The 15000-nt window shown below is 37.3% G+C and overlaps 2 protein-coding genes across 2 annotated transcripts in view; both read left to right on the forward strand.

Moving 5' to 3' along the window:
• LOC111345045 (uncharacterized) overlaps window positions 1-12060 on the forward strand; it is a 25429-nt gene extending 13369 nt beyond the window's left edge. Inside the window, exons 11-19 of the mRNA XM_088734470.1 lie at window positions 1387-1596; window positions 3931-4137; window positions 5399-5605; window positions 6264-6416; window positions 7521-8799; window positions 9540-10039; window positions 10558-10643; window positions 10856-10910; window positions 11505-12060. Of these exons, the coding sequence (XP_088590596.1) occupies window positions 1387-1596; window positions 3931-4137; window positions 5399-5605; window positions 6264-6416; window positions 7521-8799; window positions 9540-10039; window positions 10558-10643; window positions 10856-10910; window positions 11505-11746 (2939 nt within the window). The 3' untranslated portion in view covers window positions 11747-12060. The remainder of the gene's footprint in view (window positions 1-1386; window positions 1597-3930; window positions 4138-5398; window positions 5606-6263; window positions 6417-7520; window positions 8800-9539; window positions 10040-10557; window positions 10644-10855; window positions 10911-11504) is intronic.
• A 1515-nt stretch (window positions 12061-13575) lies between these two features.
• The window catches only part of LOC148723631 (uncharacterized), a 3075-nt gene continuing 1650 nt past the window's right edge, over window positions 13576-15000 (forward strand). Inside the window, exons 1-2 of the mRNA XM_088732256.1 lie at window positions 13576-14295; window positions 14910-15000. The exon at window positions 14910-15000 is cut by the window's right edge and continues 61 nt beyond it. Of these exons, the coding sequence (XP_088588382.1) occupies window positions 13923-14295; window positions 14910-15000 (464 nt within the window). The 5' untranslated portion in view covers window positions 13576-13922. The remainder of the gene's footprint in view (window positions 14296-14909) is intronic.

The raw sequence follows: 15000 nt of genomic DNA on the forward strand, positions 1-15000 counted from the left end.
ACATGAATTACCTTCAGCCAATAACAATCAATATGACCTATGTGCCATACATCGTTTTTGCTGGTTAATTTCCTTGTTTCTATAACATCTGCAATCAAGAAACGTCACTGCAACGTTTCAACTTCTTCTGCACTGTTGCATAACTTTGTCCTGTGTATAAGTAGTCCACACAATTGTACCCTATATCTATGAGTACCTATTTGTCTGTGTGTGTTTGTGTGTGTGCATGTGTGCAAGTGTTATGATTGTCAACTTCTCTGTTCAAGCTTGATTCTTTTTCAGGCCTAGTTGCAATAGACTCATTGCACTTATAACTCATTGCACTTATAACTGCAAGAATCACATAATTTCATCATTTGTCACTGCAGTGTAACATGATTATTTCATAAGACGCATTCAAAATGGGCATTATTGCATGGTTTGCACAGGCCTGGAATACTCCTTGAAAAACTGCTAGGTCCTTGAAAACTCCTTGAAAATGGTTTTCTCCTTGAAAACTCCTTAAATTTGAAAAAGGTCTTGAAGACTTGATAATACAGCAAATCAAGCTCATTTTAACATCAAAAGGTTGCATTAATATCTAGCATCAGTTGAGAAAATTAATGGGTTTATAGTCTCTTTGAAAATGGCTAAGGTTTTTATAGCAGGACAATTTAGTGTTTCTTATTCAAAGTTTTCAACCATGCCTTTAATGGCTTTTTCCCAGTTGTCTTGTGTAGCCCCCCTCTTAACAGGTAAAGCCATGAGGGAAATGTAGCTTGAAGCATGAAATGTATTAACTTTGGTCCTTCTTAAACGAATTGTGAAGATTGCAAAGGAAATAGCTGTTTTCATTTGGTTGAAAGACATTATTTGCACTTTGAGGTATTGCTTTTTTGGAGCGACTGTGGAAAATATTTAAATTGTGCCTGTTTAAATGGACTCCTTGAATGTTGTTAAAAGTCCTGGAAAAGTCCTTCAATAATAAGTTATCAAACCTGTATGAACCATGTATTGGCAAATAATGCACTCCCATTGGCCATTGAGATTCAAGGATTTTGTCGAATGCATGAAATTGGAATGTTAAAGGGACTTACTACATACTGTAGCATATTGGTTGCACATTTGTGCTGCTGTCAATTTTTCCTTATGAATTTTTTTCTGACTTGGGTACCAGGCCACCTGTCTCAATTAGCCCATGTAGTTATTACAGGCTGCCTTTACCCTTGAATTGTATTATAAGTCTTGTAAGTGAATTGCTGTTGTTATGGTTCCTTCATTGTGTCTGCACAGTAAAAAGTAATATTCGTCATTTGCCAAGAAGATTATTATAAGCAAATCAATAGTGGGAAAAATATCAGTTACCTGTACCAATAATTTATATCAACTCACTTGAAACTCTATTAGATAATGTGAAGCAACCCTATAGCAGCACTAGTGATGAAGAGTCTGAGGAACTGTATGCATCAAAAGGGAAGAAATGGAGGAGAATAGCCTTGGTTATGGAGTCAGACACTTGTGATAAGGACAAGGGAGATACTGATAGAAGTGCATGGAAGGAAGCCAGTGACCCAGGCAAAAAGAAAAAGTGCCAGGGTCGAAAAGCAACAGGCAAGGGTAAGACTGGTCACAAAGGGCAGTCACTGTCCAGGTCATTACAAGGACTGAAATTAGTAGGAATTGTTTTCTTGTAGGATAAAACTATAAATTTATTGTGGATATACATTGTAGTAATTAAGGGTTGTCAAGGGTAAGGCTAGTCGTACTGGACAGTTGCCAGACTACAACAAGGTGAAAGCAAGGAATGTGTACACTAACCATCTGTTTTCTTAACTGTGTATTGTTTCAAAGTTTGGGTAATGCTGTTATAGAAAAATTAATTTTTTTGACATGTTTGTTTACATGGCTTACTATCTTGTTTGTGTTAACAAAGATGCAGCTTTACTTACAGCTTTCTGCTGTTACATCGGGGACATGACCACTTGGTTGCATTATGTAAGACAAGTATTAATACACAATCCCAATTCCTGGTGCACTGACATAATATCTTTGTAACATTGTGGGGACAAGGTCATTTGGTAGCATTATAAATGTGGGTTATTGACCAAGTGCGAGGTTGGATAGGGGGATATTGGTCAAGTTCTTTTTTTCATGTGTGTTATGGACCTCGCCCTTCAGGCTCGGTCCACAACACGCATGAAAAGAAGATCAATATCCCGCTATCCGGACCGAGCAAGCTTGGTCAATAAAATAATGATGCTGCTGCAAATAATAGCATTATTTCTAAATATAACTTTGATATAACGTGCCCTCTGATTGGCTAAAAAGTTATGTTTAACCAGAGTATAAAACAAGAAAAACGTGTTACATAGTTTTGAGAAGGAGTTGTTCGGCTGGCCGTGTGGCAAAAACAAAGGAACATAGCAATACAGACAGCTGAAATTGAGTGAAATCGATTAATTGACAGACAAGCGATATTTTTACCAATTGGACTGTGGAAAGGCCTAACAAAATATATCTGGGCAAGATACGAGCGGTGTTGAAGCTATTCAATGGTCGCTGGAGGGGCCGGCAGTTTACAGCTCCTCTTTGTGCTATCTACTAAAGAAAACAAATTTGCTCAGACATTCCAAGAAGGAAAAAATCTCAGAACGTTCACAAAAGGAGGAAGTTTTCGATCATTAACCAAGGGGAAAATTAAGCTTGAACTTATTTATGACATGAACAAGTCTTGGGGAAGCCACATTTCTCGCCGTTTGCTCAACAAATGGCCATGCCTCAGGTTTTTAAGATAGCCAGCTAAAAAGTTGATTTCAAGAATCTTTTAAGGTGAGAAAAATTTGAAAAGGCTAAATTTCTTTTATCCCATTCACGTCTGAAAATTGTTGCTGTGTAGCTTAAACTAATTTGGGAAACTTGTTTACAAACAGCAAACAGCTTGCAAGAAAGCCACCTTGCTCCACTAAACCATGATCTCTCAGAAAATTTCAAAACTTTTTCAGCTGAATACATGAAAAAAAATAGTACCCTCTTTTGTCTTTGTCATCTTGTTAGGAAAAATTTTGTTATCTTGCTTTAATTTCTTGTTTTGTAAACATGTGTTGCCAGTTTTGTCGGTAATAGGCTGTATGCTGCTCGGTTTGAAATGTCCTTGTGGTTATATTATAAAGCAAATAAAGAAACCTTTTGCCATGCATTATACTGTCATAAAACACTCCAGTCATTTGAGAACACTTGGGAAATTTTAAAAAAATTATCTCGTGTTCTCAAATGCCCGTCGTGTTTTATGACAGTCTTCTTTATTATTTTGTTGTCAGGCAGCTGTCCTCCATACAAGGTCCAGATCTGCCGTACAAGGTCCAGATGAAAAAATCTGGACCTCTCGGGAACCAATCATTTTACTACATTTAACTGAGGACCAGTGCGCTATATAATAAAGGATAGTTATTCCTAATCCTTCCTGATTTACTGACACAATATCTCTGTAACATTGTGGGGACATGGTCATTTGGCTGCATACTTTGTGTAAGATAGTAATTGTTATGTTCGCAATCCTTCCTGATATACAGTACTCTGACACAACATCTGGTTAACTTTGTGGGGACATCACTGGCTCTTTGAGTATCAACAGTTTCTGTTCTTTTGCTGAGATTTTCTGATTCTATTATTTCATTATATCCACAATATAAAAACAATCTTAGCATTTTGCAAATGCACTGGAGAAAATCCAAATCAATAACAGGGAAAAAAGACAGGATTGTACTGTAAATTTATTTTACCCTTGGAAACCAGCTTACTTAAAATTGGCAAGTATCAGATAACTTAAAACAATAACTACAGCTGTAAACACACTGTGAAGAGTAAGAAGGCATATAAATTATGTATCAATAACAACTAAAAGTCAGTAGTCACTTATGAGTATATCAACTTGCTTGAAATTAACTCTACCAGATAATGGAAAACGACCCCATAACAGCTCTAGTGATGAAGAGTCTGAGAAACTGCATGCATCAAGAAGGAAGAAATGGAGGAGAAAAGCCTTGGTTATGGAATCAGACACTGGTGATGAGGATGACAGAGAAACTGATAGAAGTGCATTAAAGGAAGCCATTAACTCAAGAAAAAAGAAGTGCCAGGATCAAAAAGCAAAAGGCAAGGGTAAGGCTGGTCACAAAGGGAAGTTACTGTACTTATGTAACAAACCAGTTCCTTGCAAAGAGTGAAATTTATAGTAGGGATTGTTTTTTGTAGGCTAAAACTATTCTGTAATGTCTTGGATGAAGTAACACTCTCTGTGTGTGACCTTGCGTGGTACATTTTCTACTTGTTTTCATTACTAAAATATAAAGATAGTTATACATTTTGCATTTATACATAGTATGGGTTACAAATTCGTTTTGCACTTCTCTTGTTTGCATTATGGAAGATAGTTTCACATTTTATCTTCTACTGTAGCAAATAATCAAGGTAACATTTTGTGGATATGTTCACTAGTTATCCTTAAAGACAAAAGTTACATCCTTTTTTATTACGACTCCAAATCTATAGATGTCCTTTTGGGAATATACTGTAGCATATTGGTCACTTAGTTCAGTGATTTCAAAAGTACTCAGTGCCCAATGGAAATTACCAGCTACTGTAGTTCAAGTGTTTGCCCCAAGTTAATATTAAGCAATAGCACATCTAATTTTAATTTTTTATAAATGAATTTTTATCTTTCTGAATATTTTTAATCTATCCTGCTACTTCTATTATAGAATTTTGTAATTATTTATATATTTATTTATTTATCAGTTTTTTGTAATGCTGTATAATCTAGTTAGAGGGCCACAGTGAGGTTTGTCAGCTATACAGCTGTTATGTGTCCCCCTCTATAAATAAAATCCTTACTTACTTACTAAGTACTTTCATGCCCATTCTTCTGATAGCATCTCTTATCATCACAAGAGGAGCTTAACCCAAAACCCTAAAAATTGTCTAACCCTAACTTTTTACCTGATTTTAACTGAACTAGAGCTATGTAGTTGTTTCATGCCAAAAAAGTGTATTTTCCACAAAAGTCTTGGTGCTTTGTTTTAATAATGCTCCGGCTACTTTTCAGTTGGAGCCTCCTATTTTTTTTCATTTTGGAAAATCCTGACACAAAGTTGTTATCATGAAAGACATTAATTTTTATTCATTGGTGCAAGCTTTCTACACAATACCTGGGAGGCAGACATACAAGAAAATTAATGTTAATGTAATTTACTTTGGATGAACATCATCCTTATAGGTCCTTCACTGTATATCCGCTCAATAAACGATTTTTTTATTATTATTGGCAATTTATGCTTGTAAATAGATAAACCGAATCACTAACAACTAAAAGTCATCAGTCACTTACCAGTACTGTATATTAACTAACTTGAATCTCTATTAGATAATGTGAAACGACCCTATAATAGCACAAGTGATGAAGATTCCGAGGAACTGCATGCATTAACAGGGAGGAAATGGGGGAGAAAAGCCTCGGTTATGGAATCAGGCACTGATGATGAGGATGAGGGAGATACTGATAGAAGTGCATTAAAGGAAGCCAGTAACTCAAGAAAAAAGAATTGCCAGGATCGAAAAGCAACAGGCAAGGGTAAGGCTGGTCATAAATGGCAGTTACTATCAGTAATGAAATAACAAATCAGGTCATTACAAGGGGTAAAATTCATGGAAATGTTTTTTTGTAGGCTGTGTATGGTACATGGAGGAAGTAATACTGTTTGGTTGTTGCTGTTTTCCAATCATTTGTGTGGCCTTGTATGGGGAGTTGTATGTGTGGCCTTGTATAGCCAAACCTAAGTTATGCAAAATCTGCATATCATTGTGGGGATGTCTCTACATCTTGTTTGCATTACGAAGATAGTTGCACATTAACATCTTTCCACTGTCACACCGAGTGACATTGTTTGGACATGCACACTTGTTTGCATCAAACTATAATAGGTAATAATGCTGTTACAAAAAAATGTGTGACATTCTGGGGACATGTTCACTTGTTTGGGTCACGACAGATACATGTACATCTGGCTGTACATTCCGCTGTTACACAACATCTGCATGGTATTCTGGGTAAATGGTCACATGCACAGTATACATTCCTGGTGTTATATAGATACATGGCGTTACAAGTCATTTGGTCAATTGCAAACATCAGTATTAAAATAAGGAGGCAAAAACATACACGAGTAAGAGGGAAAGAGAGAAGTAATAAGTTATTTTACTTGAAATATACCAAATTCAAACTCTTTTAGATTTGAAAGAACTCCATAACAGAACTAGCCGGAATAAGTGTTTGGAAGTACATGTACCTGCATCAACAGAGACAAAGCAAAGAACAAAATCCTTAAAGTTGGAATCAAAGACTGGAAGTAATCAGGTGCAAGATCAAAAGGTAGCAGATGAAGGTAAGGCTAGTCAAAGGAAAATAATATCATTCTATTAAAGTTACTTTGAGTAATCATTCCAGGGAAAAAAAATCAAGTCAGGAAACAAAGATACCACAATGAACCTGCCTGACGTCAGCTCAAAATGAAATTCAAATTATTGTAAAATTATTTAAACTTACTTTGATTCTCATTGACCATGTATTTTAAGCGTGATTAATGTCAGGAGGCTTTCTTTGAATTACATTATTGATGTACTGGTTTAATTTTATCCTTGGTTAAAATTTTATTTTATTTTGTTTTGGGTAATTTAATGATAATGATACATATGATGCACGATCCTCGCAGTAGATAGCGCTATTTAAGCAATAGCGAAAATCAGACCTGAAAACAGGCCTGTACGGGATTCGAACCACTGACCTCTGCAATACTAGTGCAGCACTCTACCAATTTTTTTCAGGTCTGATTTTCGCTATTGCTTAAATAGCGCTATCTACTGCGAGGATCGTGCATCATACGTATCTAATACCGCAGTTCAAAATATATGAACTTCATATATTTCATTGTATCTGATTTATCACTTTCACGGGTTTATTACGAATCAACTTAACGGCCTGCTCCCAGTTGGCTTGTTGGCTCAATTGGTAGAGCGCTGCACTAGTATCGCAGAGGTCAGTGGTTCGAATCCCGTACAGGCCTGATTTTTTTCAGGTCTGATTTCGCTATTGCTTAAATAGCGCTATCTACTGCGTGGATTGTGCATCATAATTATGTATCTAATACCGCAGTTCAAAATATATGAACTTCATATATTTCATTGTATCTTAATGATGAGTTTGGAACAAAGAAAATAAAATTTGAACCAGGGACAAAATTGAACCACAACATTGATATTGTGAATTGAAGTTGATACTTAAGGTACTAAACAACTTAATGCAAATTACCCCCCCCCTCTCACCATCCCCCCCCACCCCACACACACACACACACACTTAATTTGCAACAAAAAGAAAGCAGCTTTAGGAACTTTAATCTGTTATCGCCATGGCCACTGAATAGGCCATAAATTTGAGCTCTGTTATTGATTTCTGTTGATGTTAAATGTGTCACATGGTTGTTTTGCAGTGGTAATAACCTGTGTAAAGAAGAAGGAGGGCAATGCTAGGGTCTATGACAAACGGCAAGCCTGCTTTTTCTGTGAGAAGCTATATGCAAAAATTTCTCGCCATTTGGAACGTCAACACAGTGATGAATCAGAGGTAGCCAAAGCATTTGCACATCCACGCAGCTCAAAAGAACGAAAGAAAGCTCTTGAAAAGTTACGTCTCCAAGGCAATTTCCATCACAACTTACGTGTGTTGGAGTCGAAAAGTGGACAGCTTATCGTTATGCGAAGACCAGGAGGGGAAGAGGGATGTTCTCAGGATGACTTTCTGCCTTGCCCTGACTGTCTGGGCTTTTTGAAGAGAAAAGACCTTTGGAGGCATGTTAAAGTCTGCAACTTCAGAAGTACTGGTAGTCACGTCGATGATGATGAAGGTGATGACATGAAGTATCAAAGGCTTCAGACTAAGAGTAAATTGCTCGTCTTGCCATCAATACGCCCTGGTAAGAGCTCACTGTTCCAAGATGTTGTGGCCTCCATGAGATCAGATGATATATCTCTTGTAGCTCGGAATGATTTAGTTATTTCTGCTCTTGGAACCATGATGGTAGAAAAGCTTGGCACAAAGAGATCTCACGACATTTCACAAAAGATGCGACACCTTGCTTGTCTACTAATATCACTTAGGGAGACAGAAGACAATGATAGTGCCAACCTGTCGCAGTTTCTTCGTCCCAGTAAGTTTGATGCTATTGTGAAGTGTGTGATGCAGATTTCTAAGTTTGATGTAAAGAGAGGTGAAAAGGAAGTCGGAACACCCTCCTTGGCTTTGCATATTGGTCACTCATTGAAGAAATGTGTTGCTTTTGTTCGTGGGAAAGCACTCCGGGAGAAAGACAAAGGTGTACTGGAAGATGTTGAACACTTTGAGAAACTAATGGAAGCAGAGTGGAATTACCGTGTTAGCCATCACTCTGTAACCACTCTGAATGATAGGAAACATAATCAGCCTGATCTTCTACCTGTCACCAGTGACCTTCAGAAGTTAAAGGAGTTCATCACATCAAAGATCATTGCACTCACCAAGCAACTGCAAGGCACAAACAAACCACTTCTACAAAGCTGGCGAGACCTAAGTGAGTTTGTGCTCAACAGATTGATACTTTTCAACAAACGGAGAGGAGGAGAAACAGCTAAACTTTATCTGGAGACTTACATCAATCGTCCTGACTGGAGGAAAAACACAAATCAAGATGTTGTAGCATCTCTCAATGGCATTGAACAGCACTTGCTTAAAAGGTATGATTATTTCTTTTATGACTCTATTATATGAACACCGGTGAAATACCGGGCAAGCTTCCACACATGATGATGTCTTCACATGTGAAGATACACTGTATAAATAAAATTATTGTATCTTCACAGTGTGAAGATAGCATTGTCCAGATTGTCACTAATGCTGAATACGAAATCTAACTTTTGGCAGGGAAAGGCAACAATTTGGTATTCAATTGGTGTTTATACAATAAATAGAATGCGCTCACTCTTGAAATATATGTCAACACTTGAAGCAAAATTTTGTATCTCTGCGTGCCCGTGTAATATCCTCTATTTAGATTATGACTGTTTTGTTAGAGTACATGATTTCTTGAAGTGCTTTACTCCATCTTTCCATTCAACTCCATTCTCTTTGCTATCTGCATGTAGCAATAATTTAAAAAATTAAGTTACCACTGTCCATGAAGTTGCCTCACTGAATCTTGAAGAATTCATTAAAATTAATTTGTGTACAATATTTTACATATGCCCTTTAAGTTTTCTATTTTCCCTATTCACTATTCTCCTTAGCCTGTTTATTTCCCAGAGAGTGGAGAGTGTTTATACGAGTAAGAAGGAGGAAAGGAGGAAGAAAACATTGACAATGTCTTTGAACTACAAAGAGTTCATGTTATTTATTATCATTATGGCCTCAAATTGCATATGAAACACTTTGCACACCTTTGGTAATTTTCATTCATTTACTTTATTTTTCTTTCTAGGCTCGATATGGTTGAAATTAAGGGGAAGAGGGGCCGGAAGGTGCCACTTCTTTTAACAGAGGAGGTTAAACAAGCAATGGATGTGTTGGTGGAAACGCGAAGTGAGGTTGGCATCAATCCACAAAACCCCTACCTATTTGCAACAACTGGAAATGGTTCTTTGGGTCATTTAAGACCATGGGAGTGTATGAGAAAGGTCGTTACAAGTGATGAGTTGAAGCTCGAAAAACCTGAAGCTGTGACAAGTACAAGGCTTCGAAAATATGTGGCTACTGTATCACAAATCTTAGACCTTCAAGAAAATGAACTGGACTGGCTTGCTCGTCATTTAGGCCATGACATCACTGTCCACAGAGAATACTACCGATTACATGAATCAACCATTGAGCTTGCAAAAGTTGGAAAGATTCTTACAACAGTGGATGAGGGAAAAACCCAGCACTGGGCTGGGAAATCCCTAGATGATATTGATCTGGACAAAGACATTGACCCAGTTGCAGGTAGGTATAAACCGTTTCCCTGGCAGGTACTAGGAGGCAAGGCATGATCATTTAGAGGGGCTTGTGCTACTGCTTGTGTTCAATGGGAAAAGTGGAAATGTCAACCCTTTGGCTACCAAGTGGACAAAAGTACTAAACTGCAAAAGCTTCAAGAAACAATATTAAAATATTTAGAAAAAATAACATCACTACAGCAAAGTACTTCTTGTTAGCTTTCCAACAAAGGGATATTCTACATGGTTTGGTCCAAAGATGACAAAGTTAGAACTACCTGTTTAATGAGTATTTTACTTTGGTAGACAAAGGGTCAAGGGTTGGCTTATCTCATCCGGACGAAGGTAGGCACTGATATATTGTTGCTCGTTGATGCATCTGTTGAGGAACCTCTGTAAACAGGACACCCTTACAATGAGGAAATCTCAGTGAAGGCTTGCTAGTGTTAAACTTTGCAACTAGTAGGCTTGTAACTTATTTAGTTTGCAGTTCCACTTCTTACACTGTTCCACTTGCTTATTTAGATGATAGGGATTCTGAATCAGACGAAGACAGTGATATCGGTACAGAGCAAGACAGTCCAAGTGGAAGTGCACAGCAAAAAGGAAGCGTAAGTGGACATTTTTTGTGTCGGTGTTATTGATACCTCATTGCTTTGCCTTTCATTTTGATGTGACAATGCACAGAACTTGTCTTGTGTTTCTAAAACTAATGTTTATACAGTAGTTTCTACAGTTACTCCAAAGAATTGTTTTGGAGAATATTGTGGCCTGTATTTGCCTGATGGTAATATCATTGTTATATATTTTTCTTTTGTAACAGCCAAGATTGGACAAGTCAAGGACAGCTGGTACAACATCAGTGCCAAAAGAAAGTGGTACATCCTTTTTTTAATAACATTTACTGTTTACATTTTATCAATCTTACTGAAAAAATAACTTTAATTAGTATTTTCCTTTATTGAAAATTTTCAAGATAAATTTCTCTGATTAGCTAAGTCGGGGACTACTGTTTTTACGCTTAGCATGTATATTATCCGTTTAATATTTCCAATTGAGCTAACAAGCCGACTGGGAACAGGCCGTTAAGTTGATTCGTATTAAACCCGTGATGATAAATCAGATACAATGTATATATGAAGTTCATTTATTTTGAACTGCGGTATTAAATACGTATGATGCACGATCCTCTCAGTTGGCTTGAAAAAGTTGTCTTTGATGTGGATACCTTGATCATGTTTATGATTGGTTAATTTAATTGGATTAATGCAATGTGATTCGCAGATTTAACTATCCGATTACAAGTGTCCGATTACAGCCAGCTGTCCGATTACAGGTATACGATGACAACTCTACAGAATAATTTGGCAAAAATAAAGCTGTTAAACAACCAATCACATTTGAGGAAATTGTAATAGTTATGACAAAACGAAATCAACAGTATTTAACTGTTGTTCTGTTCTCATCATCAGGTATTGCTGGTGCACGCAAGAGGACAAAGCAGCATAATCCTTGGACAAAGGAAGAAAAAGATGAGATTTTCAAACATCTCGGAAATTACATAAAAAAGAAGATTTTGCCGGGAAAGAGGGAATGTTTAAAATGCATTGAGCAAAGTAATGGGGTTTTGGCTAATAGACAGTGGTCAGTCGTTAAGGATTGTGCAAGGAATATCATTTCTCGAGCAAAAACATTGCAAGAAAAAAATTGTTAGGGAAGGAAAAACTGAGTGTGTATGGTGCATTTAAGAACGGTTGGCTAATAGACAGTGGTCAATCGTTAAGGATTGCATAAGTAATATCAATTCTCAAGCAAATACTCTGCAAGAAAACAACTGGATGTTAAAAGCTGTACGGTACAAAGTAACAGAATGTTTATCTTAGTCAATTGTTAAGGATCACTTAAGGAATATCATTTTCTCAAGCAATAGATAGAAATAGATTTGAGTTTTTGAACTGTCAGCGTAGGCATAACTAACTGATTGTATTAATTTTGAAACACGCCATATCAAAGTTATTTTTGTGGAAAGTTATTGTGTCTTCTCTACAGGAAAACCCCGCTCTACAGACACCGCTTAATATGGACACTTCCGTTTGTCCCAACGAAAAGCTCATATATTTTCTCTTAAATTAACCCGCTTAATACGGACACCGGTTAATACGGACAACGGACACTTTCCTGTGTCCTGAGTCACAACCTCATGCATCGTCAACCTCGCTATACGGACACTGGCTATGTGCGCAACGGTCTATTCTAATTGTTACGATTGTATCGTAAGCAAATATGGTTCAGTCAACAAACAAACAGCAGCAAAGAAGCATGACATTTAAAGTGTAAAGAAGTATCACGGCCTTTTTCAAGTATAGTAATTTCATTTCTTGTGTTTCAAGAACAATACTCATTAAAACTAATTTTAGGTTTCCATATATTACATGAACTTCTTACAGTTCCAGTTAAAAATGAAACTGTTTTCTCGGAGAAGTAATTGATTTAGTCTTTATTGAAAGGTCGTATGTCGGTGACGTTTTTTCTTACGGTCCGCTTTATATGGTATGTCTATTTAGTGTCATTAACCTGGATCAGCTGTACTTTGAAACTGCGGGATAAAAAAACAACAGTTTGCTGAAACAGTGTGATTGTCCCCACAGAGTACATGTAGTATTCAATATGTTTGAAAAATCGTGACCCAAAATATCCTATCTGAGAGGGTAGATGAAAGGCCCAAACCTTGCTGGTGGTCAATCCCATCTTTTAAAATAAAATTATATATGGGTCCACATAATGTTGATGTTAAAACTGAGATTTGAAAATGTCCCCACAAGCACAATGGGTATTTGTCCCCACAGGGAAGGATTGAAATTTTTAAAGATGTCATGTGTCGGGAGAAACGTTCGCGAGGAGTACTTTGAAATGCACATATCTTTATTTACCTACCTGACGGGGAAATGGGTGTCCCCAGAATGCAGGCATACATACATGGTCCTCACAAGTGAGCATTGGTATGTATGTATGTATGTATGTATATGTATGTATTCATGGCGACCCCCAGGTAACTCGGCGCTCATTCTTAATGTGGGAGCTTGAGCAGAGACAGAAGAATGCTAACCTTGGCCCTAAGCAAATTAAATGGCTGAGAGCAACCACGGTGAACCTCACCACTTAACAATCATCTTCATGTAGCGTGATCCAGTTGGTGCTCTGGTTGGTTACTAGGCGCCCACCTCCTCCCCTCCCCTCCCCTTCCCGACCCGACCCTAGCCTGCAAATCTGCCGTGGTCTTTTAAATGGCCCATTTTTGATATGACTGATCCAACACGAGCGTTTCAATGTATTTTTCCTAAATACAGCACTAATTTAGCTTTGTAAGGATATGGAAATCGTTTCTGTAGCCTCAATATAATGAGAGATGTGAATTTTCTCGCATCAAGCATACATGATGTTCCTGCACCGTTTCCGTTAAATAACGTTGTCATTCACGAACTTTAAGGATGTCTAAAAACAAATTAATCCTTTTAAAGCAGCTATTTCAATAGGTCGTCACTTATTTCCATCCACCAAACTGACGTGACGTCATATGATCTCCCGTGAACATCTTCGGTTAATGCGTCGGAACCTTCTCGTGAAAACAAACATGACGGATGATCCTGCCGGATTCCCATCGTTTTGTGAGCTTTTCAGGGGCATATTTTGTTTCGCTTGGTTCATAAAACAGGCTTCTGATATATTTCAATAAATCTTGAAAACTTGGGGTATTCTTTTCCAGGGTAAAGCTGTTTAGATTCCAAAGGCGGAACAACGTCAGTTTGATAGATGGCGTGACAACCTGTGTATCTTTCCATCCATGAAACTGACGTTCGGCAACAGGCGATCGAGCACGAAAATTTTCGGTAATGTGCCGAATGGCTTTCTCGCAATTTCGAAGATTTTCCCGCAACCAATTGTTGTTTGGCGGGCTTTTTCGAAAGGAAATTATAATAAGGTTTCCTCGTCCGCGAGATCTGGAAGTTTACAGAGTGTTTGTTATGGCTTTGCCAGCAAATGCTGAAGAAAGCGGTTTAGCTGAAGGCATGCATTTAGAAAGTAAGAACGACAATGCTACTGAATCCAAATGTACTTGGCAGGCAATGTTAAGAGGTTCAACAAACAAGTATGTTGGCTACGTTAAATCAGTTGAAGAAGCTATGGCTGTACTGAGGGAATATGAACTGGAAACTACATCAAAATTCTCTTGTTTTAAATCCGACAAAATGTTTGGAGCTGGAGGTAAGACAAAAAAAGACATAAAAAATTGCGAAAATAATAACCTTAATTATCAACACATTAAAATAACAATAAGAGTAATAATTATGGAAAGTTCTTTTAGCCATTCTATTATGTCCTGATCAGTAAGTGTATCTAACCAAGCACTAAACATAGAATTACAGAGTGTGGGTGGTACAGTGATGTGAATATATGTTGTGGGCATGAGAGGGGGTCTTATAAACAGCGTTATCCCTTCAGTAGCTTGATGAATTTATCAATCTATCATAAGTTTTAAATATTTTTCTCATAAATCCTGTTATTAGGTAACTATAGAATTTCTCTTAGTCGTTATATAAATATTAATGTAAATAGCACCTTTTTTTCCTTTCTTGTGTCCACTAATTAGTAAGGGATCTTCCCTAGCTAGGTTATTGACACTCTTAATGAAGTTTTCCATCCATCCATCCATCCATCCATGCATGAATGAAATATCATTCTTTGAATCTCTGAAATAGTAGCTGGAAAAGCTGTGACATAAATTGGGTTGAAAGTAGTGTAGGTAGCACACCAGGATGCAATGGAGATTATAATTAACATAAATGTAATGAAAGGTCTCCTTTGTTTCCACGGCACAGATCCCTTTGCCAGGCAAAGGAAAGTGTATTTTAAGGATGATAAAATTCCATTTGATGGAGTACCCTTCAGTATAATTGCCACCAAGGTGTT

Source organism: Stylophora pistillata, chromosome 9 (assembly GCF_964205215.1).
Source record: "Stylophora pistillata chromosome 9, jaStyPist1.2, whole genome shotgun sequence".
NCBI classification, from domain to species: Eukaryota; Metazoa; Cnidaria; class Anthozoa; order Scleractinia; family Pocilloporidae; genus Stylophora; species Stylophora pistillata.